Consider the following 21393-nt stretch of genomic DNA (forward strand, 5'->3'; position numbering starts at 1 on the left):
AATTTATTTCCCAAAGGTTTTCATCTGTGTTATCTTAAATGATCCTCATAACAGCCCTCACAGTGACACAGGTGAGATATCATTATCCACATTTCTGATTTCTGAGATTATGTGATTTGCCTAAAGTCATACAATATTAGAGTCAGGGATTGATGTCATGTTTCCATTTGTAAATTCATTGTTCTTCCTACAATATCAATTACACAATTATTTCTATTTTCAAAAAAGACAGAAGAGTCAAAGAGGAATATGGATAGAACAGTGGCTTTCCTGATGTTTGAAAACTTGGGAGCTTCCAGATCATTTATTTATATATATCTTTGTTCTGAAATAAGATTATATCACCAGGCTGATAGGTTGAAAATTATTGGCAAGCCTCTTTTTTCCTAAATCCTATACAGTCAGTCAATAAAAAATGAAAAGGCTAAGTTTGAATTATTATTCTTTTCCTATATTACTTTGAAAGGGGCTGCTTCTTGATTTCCCAGCCACAGATATCAAACACTTGTGTATCCTTCATAAACTAAAAATTGTTGTCAAGGTATAGTTCATGTTAGGATATCCTGACAGGTCAAGATGTTAATGATAACACCTTCTTTCCTAACAGCACTCAAACCCAGGGCATGCTGGACCCTTTCCTGTTGTGTCGATGCACAACAACACCACAATCAATCCAACCAGCCCTACTACAGCTACTATGGCAAATGCAAATCGAGGTCCCACCAGCCCATCTGTTACAGCAATAGAGCTAATCCCCTCAGTTACCAATCCAGAAAACCTTCCGTCGCTGCCAGATATTCCACCCATACAGGTTTGTATTTAAGTTGAATGAGAGATTTAAAACCTTGTGTTAATTAGGCTGTTTTTTAAAATTCACGAGCAACGTGTTTTTGAAATTTCCGAAGAGCAGAGTATAAATATTTGAATTGTAAAAAGTTATCTGTACTAAAACTGGAACTCCTCAGTATTTTCAAGTTATAGGGCTTCAGCTTTGCTAATCTTTCTACCACCTGCCAGCAGGCAAACCTTGTATTAGATGAAGCACTCTTGATGTGAATTTGGATCCAGAGATGACAACAGGACCAAAATGTGGTCAGATCTTTGTCAGTCCTCTGTTAGGTCCATAAGGGATAGCTAACCCCTTTGCAAACGGGTTGGACTGAAAAAGGAAGTGGTTGGAAGGTCTAGATATCAGGCATGTTGGTATGTATACTGAGAGAGGAAGTAATAGTGAGGAATAGAAGATGGAATGTGAGGGGCCTCTGAGGCATCTTGTCCCTTTCACCTGTAACATTTCCCTGTGGAAAAATATCTTTCAATGTCTTTTGGAATTTCATTAATTTATTTGAATTAAAAGCATTTTATTTTTAAATGTAAATATAACTTTTGAAGCCTATACTCCTTCATCTTCTCATGTGTTGTATGAGTTATTCAGAGTCACGGGTCACCATGGGAGCAAGGAGCAGTGAAACTAAGTCATTAGGACCCCTGACTCTCTCTATAGCTGCAGTCTAACATTTTTATGTATTTAATGGATTTATAAGAGTTAGTGTTAAAGGATGTTTCTATAACTTAAAATTGTTTCAAAATCACTAAGTCATTGTGAATTCTCTTAATCTGATTGCTTCCCTGATATTAGGAGAGCTCTTTTTTGGCTAAGTGAATGATAGTTGTATTGGTGCTGAGAGTACTGGGCTACAGTCACTGTGATGTTAATGTCAATGATGGACCATATGTATGACGTGGTCCCGGAAGATTAGTACCATATAGCCTAGGTGTGTAGTAAGCTATACCATCTTGGTTTGTATAGGTATGCTCTGATCACACAACGATGAAATCTCTTGACAGTGCGTTTCTCAGAACTATCCCCATTGTTAAGTGACACATGACTGTATATAGAATGGAAAATTTTGAAATATATCTATAAAAATAAAATTTCTAATTTGTAAGCTTATTTACAAAGCACTGTCACAGGCAGTATATCAATTAAATGCTTGACATCATCTCATATGGTATGTAATATCCCTATTTTATGAATGAGAGTAAGAGAGATTAGTGACTTTCTCAGAGTCACCCAGTAGATGGAAAAGTTGGAATTCAAAACCCAGAGTCCTGATTACAAGTCCAGTTCTCTCCCCACTATCTGTAGAGATAGCGGAGAGGTAGTTTTGTGGTTGTAGGCCTGGAAAGGTATAGTATTGAGAGGCTTTGGGGAACCAGAGAGAGGTATGTACAGTGTTAAAGGAGTCATTCAAGTTTTATTAAGCACTTACTGTCTGCTAAAGTCCTTGGGCATTGAGGATAAAAAGATAAACAAGACTTGGTTTCAGTTCTTAAAGTTTCAAAGGGAGAAGGAAGGTTGCTAATATCAAACTTAGCATAATTTACTAGGGCTACTCTGACCTTGGTTCAGTACGTTCTTACGTAGACCAGATGGAGGAAGTGTAGATGCTTCACATCTTTGAGAAGTGTGGCATCAAAAGGGGAGCGGGCCCATATTAGACTTTCCCTGTCATCTTGCCTAGAAGAGCTTTAACATCAAGACAAGAAACTCTGGAATGTGTCCCTCCCCATCTTTAACTGTTTAAAGTGAAGTAGGGGGAGCAAAATCCATGCCTTTGCCTGTGAATTTCTCTTCATTGCAGACATGTTGTCTGACTTTATTTTTGTTTATCCATTTATTAAAAGCATCAACTTGTAAAAATTGAGATGTAATTCACATACCATAAAATTCAACTTTTAAACATATACAATTCATTGGTTTTTAATATATTCACAAGATTGTGCAACAATCACCACTATCTAATGCCAGAACATTTTCCTCACCCCAAAAGAAATTCTGTACCCATTAATAGTCACTCTCCGTTTCTCTCTTTCCCAGCCCCTGGAAACCATCTGTTTCTATGGATTTGCCTATTCTGGACGTTTTATATGAATGGAATTATACAATATGTGGCCTTTTCTTTCTAGCTTCTTTCACTTAGTGTGTTTTCTAGGTCCATCCATGTTGTAGCATATATCAGTACTTAATTCCTTTTTATGGCTGAACCTTCTATTGTATACATATACCACATTTGTTCATCCATTCATCGGTTGATAGACTTTTGACTTTCCACCTTTTGGCTTTTAGGAATAATGCTGCTGTGAACATTTATGTACAGGTTTTTGTATGAAGATAGATTATCAGGTCTCTGATAAATTTCTAGGAGTGGAATTGCAGAATTGTATTGTATGTTTAAGTGTTTGAGAACTGCCTAACTATTTTCTACAGTGGCTGTACCATTTTACATTTCCACCGGCACTGCATGAGGATTTCAGTTTCTCCACATCACAACATAAGTTATTGTCACCTACTTTAAAAAGCAGTTAGAAGTGGTTTTCACAAAAGTACAATGACAGTGAGAAGTAGTTAACCAGATGAACCAAAAGTAGAAAGGGAAGCAAACCTATCATCTTTTGAAGCATCACCTCAATTTTTCTCCTATCCTGAAGTTTCCATGGTATGGTAAAAAGAAACCCGGGTGAGGCCTCACAGGAAGCAGACAAGGTAGCAATAGCTGTGCAGTGCAAACAGGACACAAATACAAAGGCATTTTGGATATTTGTTGATATACCTCAATGCTGATTATTACAGCCATCTAGTACAGAGTAGGAGTTGATTTAAATAGAATTCTTTCAACCTGAATTAGTTTTTATTTTGCTCTACTGTCCATCTCCAACATAGTGATAATGCATGTTAGTAATTTTGACCTTAGGGGCAGTTATATGATAAATCTGAATATTTTTTTAATAGATACATGAATATTAGGTTCTGTTCAGATTAGATTATAATTAATAGAAGTAGTGTTCTAATGATTATTAAATTCTTTGTAAACAATTTTCCATATATAGCATACTTAATAATTTATCTTCTACTCTACTGGATATTAGGAACTCTTGGGAAAACTGTGCTTCTGATAGTCCATGTAAATTTAAATGTTATAGAATACTCATTTCTATACTCTGTTCCCAACACAGGCTAAATTAATCAGTCTTTTCTTCCCTCTTTATCATCTGATAGGTGAAAATAATGCTGATTTCATTTACATTTATTTGTGTGGTTGGTTATCTTTTCTTAGGGTCATTAATTATTTGTATTTCTTTTGTGTATTTTTTTTTCCTTTTAATTCACAGAAAATTATTTGTATAACACATGATCCATGCAGTTTCTCAAGGATGCTCAAAAACCAATGGTTTAATGAATAATGAATTAATATTTTTCCAGTTAGACTTGTAACTTTATTTATTTTGACTCTTGATCCATGTCTAGTGAAACCTGGAGGTGAATGCTTCAGCTAGTTGTTGAGGATGTATGGCATCAGGGAAGCCCCTTATGTACTTTTGGTTTGTCTCTTCCTAATCTGTCTACTCCTCTAGCTTTCAGGTTGTCTCTCTGGCCAGAGACAAAAATTGCAGGTGGGAGAGTATAAAAGGAGTGCGAGAGGAAGTAGATAATATGGGACTTTCATGTCTGTTTTGAATCATCCCTCTTCCTCCTTTATGTTTAGGTAAGATATAACCTAGCTTCCATCTGTTGTCCACATTAGGAGCTACCCCTCTTCACAGATCTCCCAGTTGACTTTAGTTGCAGCTAGGGATTCTCCTGTAGTTACATCTTATAAGTGAATCCTTGGCCAATAGCTGTGACCACTGAACAGGGACAACTACTGATAGCCCTTAATTGTCCCTCTAGCTAGCCTATAGCCTACTCTTACCTTCAGAGACTAGACTGTCTATCTCTTAACATGAGGTTTTTTAAAGGCTTTAATGAAGACGACTTATTGAGAGAGGCCTGTTTACCTTTTTGGTTTTTTTGAAGTGTAATTGACGTAACATACTAGTTTCAGGTGTAGAACATAGTGATTCGATGTTTGTATACATATCAAAATCACCACAATAAGTCTAGTTAACATCCATCACCATACATAGTTATAAAAAAATTTAAAAAAATTTTTTTTTCTTGTGATGAGGACTTTGAAGATTTACTCTCTTAGCAACTTTCAAATATGCAATAAAGTATTATTACCTATATGGTCATATGCTGCAAAATAACGTTTCAGTCAACGACAGACTGCATATATGACGGTGCTCCCGTAAGATTACTACCAAAAAGCCTAGATGTATAGTAGGGCTATACATAGAGGTTCGTGTGCATACATCCCTGATGTTCACCCATTGATGAAATGGCCTGGTGATGCATATCTTGGAATGTACCCCTGTCGTTAAATGACACATGACTGTAGTCACCATGCTGTACATTACCTCCTCATGATTTATAACTGGAATTTTGTACTTTTTGACCCTCTTTGCCCATTTTGCCCACCTTACACCCACTGCCTCTGACAACCATAGATCTGGTTCTCTGTATCTATGAGCTTGGTTTTTTGTTTTCTTTTCTTTTCTTTTTAGATCCCACGTGTAAGAGAGATCATACAGTATTTGTCTGTCTTTGTCTGACTTATTTCACTTAGGATAATGCCCTCGAGATTTGTCCATGTTGTTGCAAATGGCAAGGTTTCTTTCCTTTTTTATGGCTGAATGATATTCCATTGTGTGTTTATGTATGTATGTATATTTATTTATGTACACCACATTTTCTTTGTCCGTTCATCCATTGATGGACACAGGTTGTTTTTATATTTTGGCTATTGTAAATAATGCTGCAGTTAACATATGGATGTCTGTCTCTTTTTGAATTAGTGTTTTTGTTTTCTTTGGATACATACCCACTAGTGGAATTGCTGGTCATATGGTAGTTATATTTTTAATTTTTTGAGGAACCTCCATACTGTTTTCCATAGTGGCTGCAGCAATTTACATTCCCACCAATGGTGCACAAGGATTCCCCTTTCGCCACATCATCGCCAACACTTATTATTTCTTGTCTTTTTAATGATAGCCATTCTAACAGGTGTGAGGTGATAATCTCATTGTGATTTTGATTTGTATTTCCTTGATGATTCGTGATGTTGAGCACCTTTTTGTGTACCTGTTGGCCTTCTGTATGTCTTACTTTGGAAAAATGTCTACTCAGATCCTCTGCTCATTTTTTAATCAGATTATTTTTTTTTGCTATTGACTTGTATGAGTTCTTCATATATTTTAGATATTAACCCCCATCAGACATATAATTTGCAAATATTTTCTCCCATTCAATAGGTTGCCTTTTTATTTTGTTGATAGTTTCATTTGCTGTGCAGAAGCTTTTTAGTTTGATGTAGTCCCACTTGTTTATTTTTGCTTTTGGAGTCAGATCAAAAAAGTCACCAAGACCAATGTCACGGAGCTTACTGCCTATGTTTTCTTCTAGGAATTTTGTGGTTTCAGGTCTTACATTCAAGTCTTTAATTTGTTTTGAATTAATTTTTGTTTACGGTGTAAGAGGGGTCCAGTTTTATTCTTTTGCCTGTGGCTGTCCACTTTTCCCAAACACCATTTATTGAAGACTGTGCTTTCCATACTATGTATTCTTGGCTCCTTTGTCTTAAATTAATTGAGAAAGGAGCCAATATGTGTGTGTTTATTTCTGGACTGTCTGTTCTGTTTCATTGATCTATCTTGTCTTTTTTTATACCAATACCGTACTGTTTTGATTACTATAGTTTTGTAATATAATTTGAAATCAGGGAGCATTATGCTTCCAGCTTTCTTTCTCAGATTGCTTTGGCTGTTCACAGTCTTTTGTGGTTCTGTATAAATTTTAGGATTGTTTGTTCTGTTTCTGTGAAAAATGCTATTAGAATTTTGATAGGGATTGCATTGAATCTGTAATCAATGAATTTTTGGGTAATACAGACGTTTTAACTATGAATTCTTCTAATTCATGAGCATGGAATATCTCTCCATTTATTTGTGTCTTCAATTTCTTTCATCAGTGTCTTATAGTTTCTAGTGTATAGGTCTTTCATCTCCTTGGTTAAATTTATTCCTAGGTATTTTATTCTTTTTGATGAAATTGTAAATGGGATAATTTTCTTAATTTCTCTTTCTCATAGTTTGTTAGTATATAGAAACACAACAGATTTTTGTATATTGATTTTGTATCCTGCAGGTTTACTGAATTCATTTATTCTAACAGTTTTTTATTGGTGTCTGTAGTGTTTTCTATATATAATATCATGTCATCTGCAAATGGTCACAATTTTAAGCTGACTCTAATGGCCTAGTGGTTAAAGTTTGGCGTGCTCTGCTTCAGCGGCCTGGGTTCTGTTCCCAGGCGCAGAACCACACCACTCATCTGTCAGTAGCCATGCTGTGGTGGTGTCTCCCATAGGAGAACTACAAGACTTACAACTAGAATGTACAACTATGTACTAGGGCTTTGGGGAGGAAAAAAGAGGAAGAGTGGCAACAGATGTTAGCTCAGCGAGAATCTTTACCAGCAAAAACAAAAATAGTGATAGTTTTACTTCTTCCTTTCCAGTTTGGATACCTTTTATTTCTTTTTCTTGCATAATTGGTCTGGCTAGGAATTCCAATACTTTGTTGAGTAGAAGTGAGAGGCATCCTTGTCTTGTTCCTGATCTTAGAGGAAAAGCTTTCAACTTTTTACCACTAAGAATGAGTTAGCTGTGGACTTGTCATGTATGGCCTTTATTGTGTTGAGGTACATTCCATCTGTACCACTTTGTTGAGAGTTTTTATCATAAATGGATGTTGAACCTATTTACTTTTTAGAAGAGTCCTCCCTTGCCTCTGATATGTTGTGAGCTACTCTATTCTGGTCATTTTCCTATCTTCTTGGTTCTGCCTTGGTTTATATCTGTAGTTTTCTGTAAAGTTTCTACTTTGTTGCCATCCTTTCCTGTTTATAGCCATGAAAATCTGTGACTTTGAGAGGAAAGGAGAGCAAGAAGTGAATGTATGTGTTCAGTTTTCTGTCTTGAATGAGAACTAGATCTGCATAAAATGTAATCTTGTCTCTAGCAGGAGAGATTAAAAGGGGCAAATGTGGGTATAAGCAGATAAGCATCAAGATTAGGAATTATTTAAATAAGAACAATTTGACCGTCTCTTATATGAAATAATGTAAAATTTTAGTTAAGGTAATTTTCATAATTAAAGAGTATCTGTTTACTATTTCTTACATAAACACTTTCTCATTTCCTCATCACTGTTCTTCATTGTAGGTGGGATGTTTTAAAGATAAGAAACTGATGTTCAAGTTGGGAAGCAGCCCAAAGTCATAGTGCCAGATCCTCTGGCTTTAACTTTATGCCTATAAGTGAGAAAAGGATTCAGTTCTCCTACTGACTGCCCCTTTTTTTGTGTGTAATAAGGGACATTATATCTCAGGCTAAGGGGTTTCTGTTGAATATGAAAACTTTTCAAAGCTTTAAAGTTTAGGTATTGATGATTAAATTTCTATTTAGGTGAATGATTCTGGCAGGACTGTGTATGTTGAAATAAAGGGATGGACTGGGGACAAGGATGCTGGAAAACAGGGTCCTGCATCAACTTTGAGAAAAGGCAAAAGTGTCAGAGTGTGTCAGCTAGTGTCATAGTAGAGCATGAAGGATTTAGCAGATTATTGGGTTTTTTTTTCTTGAGCTGCTGGGTATTTGTTGAATAATACTAATTATAACTTTATTCACATAAACTTTATACTATGTGGGTCCTCAGGGGAGCCTAAGGAAGCAACATTTAAGCCGTTTGATATAGGATAATCTGTTTATTAGTAAACTGTGAGCATAAAAGCAATTATACTAATGAAATTAATAACTTCTCTGCTTTAATCAAAGCAAATTTATCTTTTCTTTCTCTTTAGTTGGAAGATGCTGGTTCAAGTAGTTTAGATAATCTACTAAGTAGATACATCTCAGGCAGTCATCTACCCCCACAGCCTACAAGCACCATGAATCCCTCCCCAGGACCCTCTGCCCTATCTCCAGGATCATCAGGTAAAGTCAACTGAGGTTCTGCCTCGTTTCTTTTATCTTTTCCTTATTCTAAAAAAAAGTCTCTCTCAGTATATGTATTAGTCAGAGTTCTCCAGAAAAACAGAACCAATAGGAGGAATGTGTGTGTGTCAGTGTGTGTGTAGAGAGAGAGATTTTAAGGAATTGGCTCATGTGATTCTTAGGGCTGGGAAGTCTGAAATCTGTAGGGCAGGTCGGCAGGCTGGAGACTCAGGGAAGAGTTGACTGTAGTCTTGAGTCTAGAGGCAAAATTCCTTTTTCCTCTGGGGACCTCAGTCTTTTCTCTTAAGGTCTTCAGCTGATTGGATGAGGCCCTCCCACATTATGGAGGTTGATCTGCTTTACTCACAATCTACTGATTTAAACATTAATCACCTCTAAAAAAATACCTTCAGAGCAACATCTAGACTGGTGTTTGGCCAAACAACTGGGTACTGTATTCTAGCCAAATTAACACATAAAGGTAACCATCACAGTGATGGACCATATTTTTTTTCCTGATTGTTCTAATTATTTTTCTTCAAATACTGTTGACAGTCTTCAGCTAACTGAAGTAATATTAATGTGTATCTGTGGTGTACACTGTTCAGAACTCTAATGTATGCCTCCCCCAGTCTTCAGCTGTATTCATGTTCTTTGCTGAATTTGTACATGTATTTTCTCCCTGTGTCTTGTGTTTTACGATACAGATGGTCAGTTGAAGAGTTCTTTGGTTTCAGCCCAAGGTTGAAACACTTTGTAAAATAATGAAAAATTGAAAAAATTTTTAAAAAGAGTTGAGGAAAGGCAAGTGAACTTTCAAATTGTAATTTCAAAACAAAAACTTAAATTTGTTGGAAAGTATTAAAATGTGACTAATCAAGTCAGTGAGATACAGATCTCTTCCAAAATCCCAGGTGTTTTATTGACCCTATTACCCTGAATGAATGATTAAAGCAACTCCAAAAAGATTAACAGTGCAGAAGTGGTTATGGAATATATTTTTCTGGTGTAAATTAAATGTTATTTCTTTCTTACTAAAAAAGATCATCTCGTTATTTCTAGAGTGAGAATAGTTCAAATTTAAATATAGGTTTTGCATGAAATGCATCATTCATACAGCTTTTGAGTCATATAATTGTTGAGGTTTAATGTAATTATTCCAGAACGTTTGAAAAACAGGATAATTAATAGAAATTTAAGTAGGATATTTTACCAGATGACTTGGGGTGGGACAGCAAGTAGCTTTGTTTTGATCTGGTAGTTTTCGTTGATTGAGTACTGTTTCTTTGAGGAGGATTCTGAGAATAGCGTCTGGGCTCAGCTGAGAGAATTTAGTTGATGTCTGCCAACAGTTACACGTACCATCCCTGATTTTGAGACTAAGACTAGGTCTGATTCCAAGAACTGCTGAATTGCATTAAAATAATCTTAAATTCTATAAAACTAATGGGTAAAATTCTGAATGTTCTTATCTGCATTGATATTCATTTTGACTTATTATTTTTCAGGTTTATCCAATTCTCACACACCTGTGAGACCCCCTAGTACCTCTAGTACTGGCAGTCGAGGCAGGTGAGTATTACATTATTAACAGCGCCTTTTTTCTGCCTTTTTATTAAGAAAAATTTCAAGTATGTATTTAAAAAAGAATATTACAGTGAACTCCCATATGCTTAACAACTAGCTTCAACAATTATCAAGTTATGGCCAATCTATTTCTTCTGTACTCCCACCCATTCCCCCTTGGTCTGGATTATTATAAAACAAATCTCAGCCATCTTATCATTTCAGTTGCAGCTATTTCAGTATATGTCACCTAAAGGTAAGGATTGAAAAATTTTATAACCGCAGAACCATTATTATACCTAAAAAAATTTAACAGCTAATTCTTTAACATTAGTAGAGATCCAGTTTATTTTCATATTTCCTAATTTTTCCCATAAATGCCTTTTGTTAAATAAAGGGTTTTTTTAATGCCAGATTCAAATAAGCTCTATACATTGCCATCAATAGATATATTGAGGTCAAAATCAATGTGTTTTTTTGAAGAAATGTGTTACTTCTCCTGCAGAATTTTTTCCATTTCCCTATCATGTCATTTAAATACACCACCCATTGTCTTTTCTCCACATTGGTATTTAGATCAGGAGGTTTGATCAGATTTAGGTTTGTTTGGAGGAGAATACTTGATTGGTGGTGGTATGTTCTTCCATCAGGGGCACATGCCGTCTTGTTGCTTTTCTTTGTTTGTTTTTGTGATAGCAACCATTAATGATCATTGCCTAGCTCTGTTATTTTATTTACTGGTTGAAAAATGATACTTTAATTATTGTATCATTCCTTTTTTTTGTTAGTTTAGAATATTTCTGTAAAGAGAAACTTTCTGTCATCAACTATTTGGTTATAGGAAAGGCACAATAAATTGTTTCTTTCTCTTTATTTAGCTCTTTTCATAATAATGAGTTGATTCCCAGCACCCTCCTCCAACAGTGACCAGTGAGGTTTTTTATTAACCTTATGAAGTCATATACTTAAATATATTTTATATGTTCTAAACCATTATAGATGTTATTTTTATTAATGCTTAAATTGTTCCATCTTTGGCCTGTCAGAGCTTTTTCAGATTGGCTCCTCAGTCTTTTTGTTATAACCCCAGTAGTGTTTGAAAACTTGTTTCCTGTTATGGAATGATGTTCTAGCTTTGTCTTGTACATTTCCTGCCTCAGGCCTGGAAGCAGCCATTTCCCTCAGAAATTCTGGTCATCTTAGTGGGGAAATGGTGCTTGGAGACAATCTTCTGGGTACTAGGGGCACTTGTTGCTACTGAATTGTTCATTGTTTCTTACAGCTTTTTGGTGGACAGAGCTAAGAAATAGGAAGAGAGAGAGAGAGAGAATGCATGTTTTGTTAGGATAAAATACAATAAATGTTGACAAATTTTTACTCTTTAGTTTGAATAATTTAGTACAATGCAAGAAAGATTTTATTTAAGATATATGAATGTTTTTTGTGTATATGTGTATGTATGCAATTTGAAGACTGGTCCTATTAAATGCTTGGTTGACTTTAATTATACTTTAAATAATCAGTACTTTTAGGAGAAAAGTACAAATTGAGTGAAAAAGGTTGTTCATTTTCAGTAACAGTACAGTCTTACGGTTATTCACTTCTCTTGCCAGTGGTTTTGCTTTGTGGTCTAGATAGAACGGATTAGTCATGTACCTGTCACCTTAGCCTATCAATACAGTGATTCAAATAAGGATGTTCTAGGTTGTTTGCTACTCATGATCCCTTCTCCCAATCCCCTGCCCTCAAAAGCTGAAATAGTGATTCCTTTGAGGAGGCTTCATGAACCACGATTATTGCTGTCGTTTTTTTTTCAGATGTTTGTGGGTAGAGAAAAATTGAAACTACTTTTATAGAGAGAAGCCATCGCTGACATTCTATAGTACTGGCCTGGGAAAATGATGGTTTACTAGACTCCTTAAATTATGTAGTGTAAAGTACCTCACACCGTACAGTATGTTTTTAGGGTCTTCTGAAAGTTTAATCTATACTTTTAAAGAATTTGAATTTAAGTTTATACCACATTCTTCTTAACTGCGTTATGAAGTGTCCTTATCTTTTGTAAAGTTAATAAATTGTCTATTGTTTTCACTTTAATGAATGTTGCTTTTCATATAATTGTTTTTATGTACACCATACAAACGTACATGATCTTTATTTGTTGTATTTTTGTTAGCTGTGGGTCATCAGGAAGAACTGCTGAGAAGACAAGTCTTAGTTTCAAGTCTGATCAAGTCAAGGTCAAGCAAGAACCTGGGACTGAAGATGAAATATGTAGCTTTTCAGGAGCTGTGAAGCAAGAAAAGACAGAGGATGGCAGGAGGAGTGCCTGCATGGTAAGCTTCTGCTGGTGTCTGTCAGGGATTTAAGGAGGTTACGTCACTGATTCTTTCGTCTCTGAGTATATGAGGCTGAATTGTGGTTCTAAGGACATTTATTTATTTTTGAATTTTTATGCCTGGTACATCCAGATATCTCTTTTCCTAGCTCAACTTTTATGTCCAAAAATTAGCTGTTATTAATCAGGAAAGACTTAATTTTATTAAGGATTCATTTCAAATTATCTTTTAGTTTGTAATTGGTGAATATTTTTGCCGTGATTCTAAGTTGGGTTCTATCTTGCTCTGAATTTATTAATCGTTTTAGTAGTCACATTGAGTCTCGGGCCACAAAGATCCATGGCTGTTTTTCTAGACCTGTGAGCTCAGGATTAAGATTGCCCACATGAAAGAAGTTTAAAGAGTTTTGTGATGGGAAGATTGCCTTTGGCTTATGAGTTATTAACCATTTTACAATTACTCGGATGGACCATTTTATAAACTTTATAATATAGAATGAAGGAAAGCCCATGTCCGTCTTTGTTTAGAAATTTTGATCTTGGTTTTTCCTTCCTGCCCAGGTTTATGTCTCATTTTCTACATGGTTGGCACATAGAAATTTTAGCTCAGAATATTAGTATATTCAGCATAGTATATGTAGATTTAGAAAGCAACAGATTTAGTCTTGGGTTTGGAGCAGTGTCTGTCACCTTTTCATCCAGGATTTAGTTTAGAAAATACCCCCAAAAAACTGGTTGCAAAAGGGTGGTGAAAGATTTCTTTTACATTGTCACAATCTTCCTACATTAGTAGAATGATAAGTGGGCAGAAGAATATTTCAGAATACCTCTCAAAAGCTATGCAACAGATTCTTGAGTGAAAAATAGTGTACCATACTCAGCTCTCTGTGGGAAGAGTGTAACCCTTTACTCACTTGCTTGTCGGTGTCCTTATTGGTTTAATTAATTTCCTTATTATCCAAGTAGACCAGTATTAGACTGCTCCCTAAAATCATAAATTAACATGCCTAAATAATTTTGGGGTTATTTTCATTCCTTTATGTCACTAATATAATTTCCAAAATAATTTTATGTCAGTATATCTGTGTACATGTTGACATAGCTTTTAAATATACACACACATACACACTGTGTATAATAAGGATTAAATGATTCTTCAAGAATTTGTTCTTGTTTTGTTTTAGTTGAGCAGTCCTGAGAGTAGCTTGACGCCACCTCTCTCAACCAACCTGCATCTAGAGAGTGAGTTGGATGCATTAGCAAGCCTGGAAAACCATGTGAAAACTGAGCCTACAGATACTAATGAAAGCTGCAAACAATCAGGGCTCAGCAGCCTTGTTAATGGAAAGTCCCCAATTCGAAGCCTCATGCACAGGTCGGCAAGGATTGGAGGAGATGGCAACAGCAAAGATGATGATCCAAATGAAGACTGGTGTGCTGTCTGCCAGAATGGAGGGGATCTCTTGTGCTGTGAAAAATGTCCAAAGGTCTTTCACCTAACTTGTCATGTTCCAACACTTCTTAGCTTTCCAAGGTACCAGTGAAATAATTGATTTATTTTGTTGTTTGTTTTTGTAAGCTAAAAAAATAAAGTTATTCAGGGCATCTGGCTTTCTTAACCAATGCACAGTATTTCTATTAAACAGGGAGCCTATTATTCCTCTGGTCTTAGCTTCTAGAGAAAATAACAGCTGAACAATAAAATGTCCAAGATCTAAGGGGTGTGTTAATGGTAAAATAAAGATAGGCTGTTTCCTAGCCTTCAGTTTATACTTAGTGTAAGCTAATTAGATAAAACTCTAAATTATGAGAGGCAAGGGTCTGGGGTGTTGGAGAAACTTAGTTGATTTCCTCTTGCAGCTGAATTTTTTATCTTTTGCCATCAATCTTAATAGAGTCTACAATAGTGATTTTATTTGTGAATACTATTTATTTTGAGCCAACTCTATTTGATATTAGCCAAAACTTACTTTCCTAATGTTTGAAAGCTCTCAGAAGTCATTTTAAGTAAAAAAACCAAGTACTTCATAAGAACACTTTCAGTGTCTTGAGTATTTTTAGGAATAGCTTCCTCTTGACCACTGGGAGCAGTTAATTGGTAGTGCCTGCCCAAAGCACTGTATGCAGATTTCTCAGACTTTTTCTTCCATCATGCGGTTGGATTGTCTTTTACTCATCAATTTTGGAATGGGCAGTTACTGAATTCCTTATTTAGAAGAGAAAAACTTGGGGGTAAAGATAAAGAAAGATTGGGGGAAGATATGAACATTATCTTCAGACTGTTTGATCCCATGGCAGCCAATTCTGGTTTCAAGCATTAAAGCATTCATTGATGAGCACCCAAGGCAAGCTGATGATACCAGCTAATACAGTGGAACAGATGCACTAGGCTGGGTTATGAAACCTGCAGTCTGGTCGTAATTCTGTGGTGAACTAACTTAATTAGTTTGGGCAGTTCATTGATTTTCAGGGATTAGTTTCTACATCTATAATTGTAGAGTTTGGAGTAGAAGAGCTCTTTTTGTTCCCTTCCATTTAACATTTTATGTTCATGCAATTCATCTCCGATTGATTTCAGAGACCATAAAATAGTAGGCATACTTTTTCTTTCAGCCTTCCCCTTTCTGCAACCTTTACCCCCCCCCCCCCCCGTTTTTTCAGTGAAATTAAACCAGTCTTCTTAGGAAAAACTAACTTCTTTCTGCCTATAGATAAAAGCCTCATGTGTTTCCTCTCAGATTCCTGAGAAAGCAATGATTTTATAGTTAAATAATGAATGCTATCCTTTTTGAAAAATTCAATGTTTTGGATTAGAAAAGTGGTGATATATAAACATGCCAGAATATTTTTCTAAAGAATTGTCATTCTTACCTAAATCTTAGTAGGTATAGTCATTTGTCAGAGATGTAATAAGGGCCTTCTTTTTCTTTTCTCTTTTAGAAAAGCAAAGCATTGGCATTTTGGTCTTGAAGTTAAGACTTTTCGTATTTTTTTCTCTTTGGATAGTAACATCAGCTGGAACGTTAGAATTTTGCCACTGAATGCTTTCTTTCAAAGGCAGATGCTTTGGAAGGAATTGAAACTTGATACAGATAGTGTAATCCCTAGACTTAGAATTTATATATGGTGGGGGAGGAACGGGGAAGAATGAATATGAATGAATCCTATTGGAATTTATGGTTTGATAGAAATCCTGATGTAAATAAACTATAGATTGAGCAGATTTAAAAGATAAGTATGTGTGCATGTGCTTGCATTTGCAGGTGTGTATGTGCATGTGTATGTATTCTAGGCTTTTGACTGGCCATGAAAAAAACATTGTTTTATTTTTGGCATCTTTAGTACAAGCCAAAACTATACAAGATAGCTGAGGAACTCTATATCTTGTACTCTTTTCTTATTCATGAATATGAGGACGTTGTGATGGTAATACTGGGGTCTGAGAATTAGTCTTATGCTGCAAATACTGATAATTAACTTTGTGCTATGAAGAAACCTCTTTTGAATGCAGAGATACTGGTTTTATAATGCTTTACAGAAGGTTAATCAATTGTAGAATGACTGGGAAAATTTTTGGAAAGCTTTTCTCACGCAACTTCACTTTATGAAATTTGGCAAGAATATAGAACCTCCCTTCCCCCAGGAAAGTGGAAAGGAAAGGAAACAAACAAACTGGAGACTTGCTTCTAGGGAACTAGCTTCCCTGGAGCAGGCTTTGTTATATAATTACGTGGACTAATTGCCTGTTTCCCTGTTTAGTGGGGACTGGATATGCACATTTTGCAGAGATATTGGGAAACCGGAAGTTGAATATGATTGTGATAATTTACAGCATAGTAAGAAGGGGAAAACTGCACAGGGGTTAAGCCCCGTGGACCAAAGGGTAAGTGTCAACTAAGTTGATTTATTATTAGAGATTCTGTAGTTGTCTGGCTATGCATCTTATTTTTTTTTCAATTGTAGTATACATATAAGCTGATAAATTTTCATTTTTAACCTCATTATCTGATGGTATGTTGATGGCTTCTGAAATCTTATCTCTAGCCTTCAGTTCAACTGTTTTATCCAGCTTCCTCATACTTAACACATCCCAACCAAAGTCTTGGTTTCTAATCCTCTCCTTCAAAAAGCAAAAGCAATAAACAAGCAGATAACAATATAAAAAACTGTTCTCCTTCCCTGATATTTCCTATCATTAAATGTTACTGCCATTCATCTCTGTTCCTCAAGCCGGAAATCTGTTAGAAATAAAAGAATCAGGAATGACTACTATAATATTTTCTTACTTCCCCTTACCGTTATCTTCTGAGACAGCCATCATAGTTTTTCATCTGCACTATTATAATAATCTGCTTGCTGGACTCCATGGTTCTACTCTTGCCCCCTTACAGTCCATTTTCTTAACTGTACATAATGTTCTTTTTCAAAATGTAAACAAGTATATCACTTTCTTGCTTAAAATCCTCTAATAGCTTCCCATCATATTAAAAATGAAATCCAAAATCCTCTCCTCACTTGGCTCACGTTTCTGCTCACCTGGTCTGTAGGCTAGTCTCTAGAGACAAAATGTCGTTCCCATAGTTCTGTGGTCATTACAGTTATGTTTGGCTCTAATCTGATGTTTATACTGGCAAAATCTCTCCTCCACTATCTATGAAGAGAAAGAATGTGTTTAGAGTATACAAACTTACATTAAGTTTAAGCAAATGAAAACTATAAATGTAAAATGCATTTCAATTTACTTCTGATTGTGTAAAAATATTCTAGAATTGGATTGAGAAGATGCAGTTTTTATTTAATTTTGAAGCTGAGTGGAATCGTTTCAAGAAAAGAAATAACAATGTATGTTGTGCTTGCCTCAGAGAATTGCAATGAATAGCAACAGCAGTAATTTATAGATTACCAGGTAGTCTGTAAATTTCTGCACAAAATATTGTATGTTGCTTTTATGACCCCTTTCCATTTGTATAAATAACTAAGAATTAATAGTAGATAAATTACTTTAGTTATCAGATAAGAACAAAGGCTCTACTTTTGATAAGTTTATTTGAAGTAGAACAGAAGATAGTCTCAAAACGAAATGGGAAACAAGGCAGTTTTCTTTGGGTGTATGTATTTAAGTGGATAGCTAGTATGTAGGAGGCTTATGTTCAATTTGTTGTAATAATACTTTGTAGTGGTAAAGTTCTCCTTCTCAAGAACACCTTATTAGGAGAAAAACATTTCATGGGTTTTCCTTTCTTTTCTTGGGCCAGAAATGTGAACGTCTTCTGCTTTACCTCTATTGCCATGAATTAAGTATTGAATTCCAGGAGCCGGTTCCTGCCTCGGTGAGTCATTTACCGTAGTACCTCCCTGCTGACGTTTAGTGTAATGTTTGAGACTGTGAGCTCTGGCCTTAGACCGCTTGAGTTAAAACTCAGGCTTCTTGAATAATCTCCTCAACCTCTCCAAGGTGCCAGTTTTCTTTTCTAATACTATTTCTTTCCTTATTGGGTTATTCTGAGGATTATATATGTAAGCTTTGTAAAATGTTTTAGCGTGGTGCCTGATAATGTCATAAGTACTTCTTAGTAATCGGGAATTTTCTTAGGGCTAAATGGATATGAGATCCACCTGTTAAAATTGCAGTCTGTTTTTAAAGATTTTGTTGCTGTGATGAAAACTTAATGAATTTAATTTCCATGTCCTCTTTTAAGACGGACATAAGGGATACATGGTATAATGGAAAGAATCTTGAACTAGGAGTCAGAAGACTTCTCCTCTTAGTTCTACCATTAATCAGCTTTATAACTATGAGGAAAATGACATAATTTTCTGCCTGTATTTTTTTTTAATTGTACAGTGGGAGTATTTGACTAAATTATTTTTAAGATTCCAGTTCTATGATTCTAGGCTTGTACCTTGGGGAGAAAACAATCGCTATGTAAGTATTAATTTGAATAAAAGTGTAAAATTGTATCTTGCACACTGACTCTACCTTCTTAAGCCCTCTTTTATGAACAGTCAAGATTAAGAAAAAGACTGTGGGGAAATTTTGCAGTTAAAGGCTCTGAAATCCCATAGTAAAAGGAATACCAGGGGTGCTCAGTGCCTGGTAAGTGGGATTAGAATGTGCTACGCACATTTTATTTGTTCACCACCAATTGTTGAATTAAGATATTATTGAATACCATGCCTGTGAGTAGGCCTGTTTTAGAATATAAACTAGCCTTGTTTACTGGGTAGGCTCAGAAATGAATTTTAAAGAACAAAAAGTCTGCACACAAGGAAGATGTTAAATAGTAATCATCTGATAGGAAGTCTGTCTGGTCTTCAAGTTCAGGGACTTTAGAAAATGACTTTCAGATAGTTTCTTTTCATGAACTGTTTAAATTGCTTCTCATGTACACCTGAAATTTATATAGTGTTAGAAACCAATGTTACCTCAAAAAAATAATAGATTAAAAATACAAAAAAATAAAATAAAACTTCGAACTCAAATAAATAAATAAATAAATAGCTTCTCTATGTTCAGTGATTTCCTAAGGATACAAATTTTTGGCCAAGAATGGGGGCCAGAACTCCCCCCAGCGTGATCACTAAATGATTAATAAAAATGTTTCCTATGTTATTTACAGTCTTTCTCCCTCTGTTGCTATGTCTAGAGTTCTTTGTGATAGAAAATTATATCCTCTGAGAGATAGCATATTCTAATAATACATTTTGTATTCATTCTTTTCCTTTCTTTCCAAAAAAAATCAAAAAATTCTGATGAGCCACATATGTCTTTAACAATGGTGGTTGGCTACCCGTGCTAATTGCTTTTTTTCCCAAATCTGCTTATTAAAGATAGAACTTTGGGGCCTTCACTAACCATGGAGACTGCCACATATTGTGAATATGATTTGATTTTCATGATATGATTGGAGCATAAGATTTAAAGTACCATTCACTGTACCCAGAATTTGCAAGCAGCTGGCTCAATAATCAACACTTTTTTTCTAAAATTAATATGCTATGCATTTTCAAGTTAAACAGTTTGTCATTTTTGGAGAATCCTTATCTATCCTTATTTATTTGTTTCTTTAGATACCAAACTACTATAAAATTATAAAGAAACCAATGGATTTATCCACCGTGAAAAAGAAGCTTCAGAAAAAACATTCCCAACACTACCAAATCCCAGATGACTTTGTGGCTGATGTTCGTTTGATCTTCAAGAACTGTGAAAGGTTTAATGAAGTATGTTAACTTCCAAACTATAATGTCTTGGATTATTAGTTTTTGTTTGCTTGCTTCTTTTGTTTTTTGGATTTTGTTTTTCCTGCCAAGAGATTTTTCTAATTAGATTTCAAATATTTTTTCTGCTTCAGTTCTATTAAAAGTAAAATTTGATTGCATCTACAGCTCCAAAGAAGAAAATTTACTGTGTATAATCTGAACTATATATACTTAAATATAATAAATTAGGAATATTATTGAATATCCCTTCCTCAACAAGTTAAGGGTTGAGATAACTGTAGAAAATAGTCTATTGTTAAGTGTATTTTGTGGGTAATGATTATAAACAGCCTATATTTTGGGTACATTTAGGCAGGGCATTTGTACTGGTAGCTTTTATTATGGGCTATATAAATGTAGAACCTTCAAATCATAAACTAATCTCTGGTAGCTCGTCTTGAATGGTAGCCCAGAGTAAATAATGTTGAGTTTTCTGATCTCAGCAGTGTGACTTTCATTATCTTTGGTTATATATTTTTTTGAGGATAAGGATGAGCTATCCACACCTTGAGAAGAAATGTGATGTATGCCCCCATCAAGGAAATTATTTTTGTATCTTTGGGAAAAGTCAAGTCTCTTATTGTTAAGGAAGGTTTTGATTATTATAGGAAAAAAAAAATGGAATTGGATGAGAATCCACAAAATCTCTGAGAAGATTAATACTAAAATCTCTTCATTATTGCTGATGAAATTTGGGTGCCATGTGACTAGTGCTAAAATAAAATCACATCGAATCATTTCACGTGTACTTATAGCTGCCTCTGGAAGGATCTAGGTGACTTTTTAAAATTGAAAAAAAAATCTTTATTGGGTGAAAATTCTAGTCACCTTTACAGTAATGTGCCACACAGAGAAATACAGTAAAACTTCACATTTGAAGTTAGTACAGTCCCAAGTTTTTTGTCTTATTTTCTAATCCAGTTAGATTATTTTCAAATAAATACACTTTCATGAACTAAAATTTGCCAGGAAGAAGACCCATTTTATCTGCTTTAGTAATAGTTAAATAATTTATGATTAACAAATTACCATATAGATAAAATTCTGTTTACGTGGTTTGTTGAAGGTTTGGCAGTTTTTTAAAAGCAGTATTTTGTATTTGTTTCACAGATGTTTTTCTCTTAAGTAGATTGATACATTTAGACCAACTCCTATTCAGATTGACTTCACTAATCAGAATTTGAGGCAATTATTGAGGTTTTATAGTAGCTTTAGTTACAGAACTTTGTAAGAAAGTGGTTCCGTGTTCTTTAGAATTTTAAGAAGCACTTAATCTGGTCATAGCAA

General features: G+C 35.0%; 1 protein-coding gene across 3 annotated transcripts in view; it reads left to right on the forward strand.

Annotated features, from left to right (window-relative positions):
* TRIM33 (tripartite motif containing 33) overlaps positions 1–21393 on the forward strand; it is a 116264-nt gene that overhangs the window by 89593 nt on the left and 5278 nt on the right. For 2 of the 3 annotated variants that reach the window (XM_023641382.2, XM_023641383.2), the window contains exons 11-18: positions 608–811; positions 8807–8939; positions 10448–10511; positions 12682–12841; positions 14028–14377; positions 16603–16726; positions 18099–18173; positions 19915–20067. In XM_023641382.2, the coding sequence (XP_023497150.2) occupies positions 608–811; positions 8807–8939; positions 10448–10511; positions 12682–12841; positions 14028–14377; positions 16603–16726; positions 18099–18173; positions 19915–20067 (1263 nt within the window). Of the gene's footprint in view, positions 1–607; positions 812–8806; positions 8940–10447; positions 10512–12681; positions 12842–14027; positions 14378–16602; positions 16727–18098; positions 18941–19914; positions 20068–21393 lie in introns of those variants that run through there. The other variant, XR_011438752.1, reaches the window with a different exon arrangement.

This window comes from Equus caballus, chromosome 5 (genome assembly GCF_041296265.1).
Source record: "Equus caballus isolate H_3958 breed thoroughbred chromosome 5, TB-T2T, whole genome shotgun sequence".
Taxonomy (NCBI): Eukaryota; Metazoa; Chordata; class Mammalia; order Perissodactyla; family Equidae; genus Equus; species Equus caballus.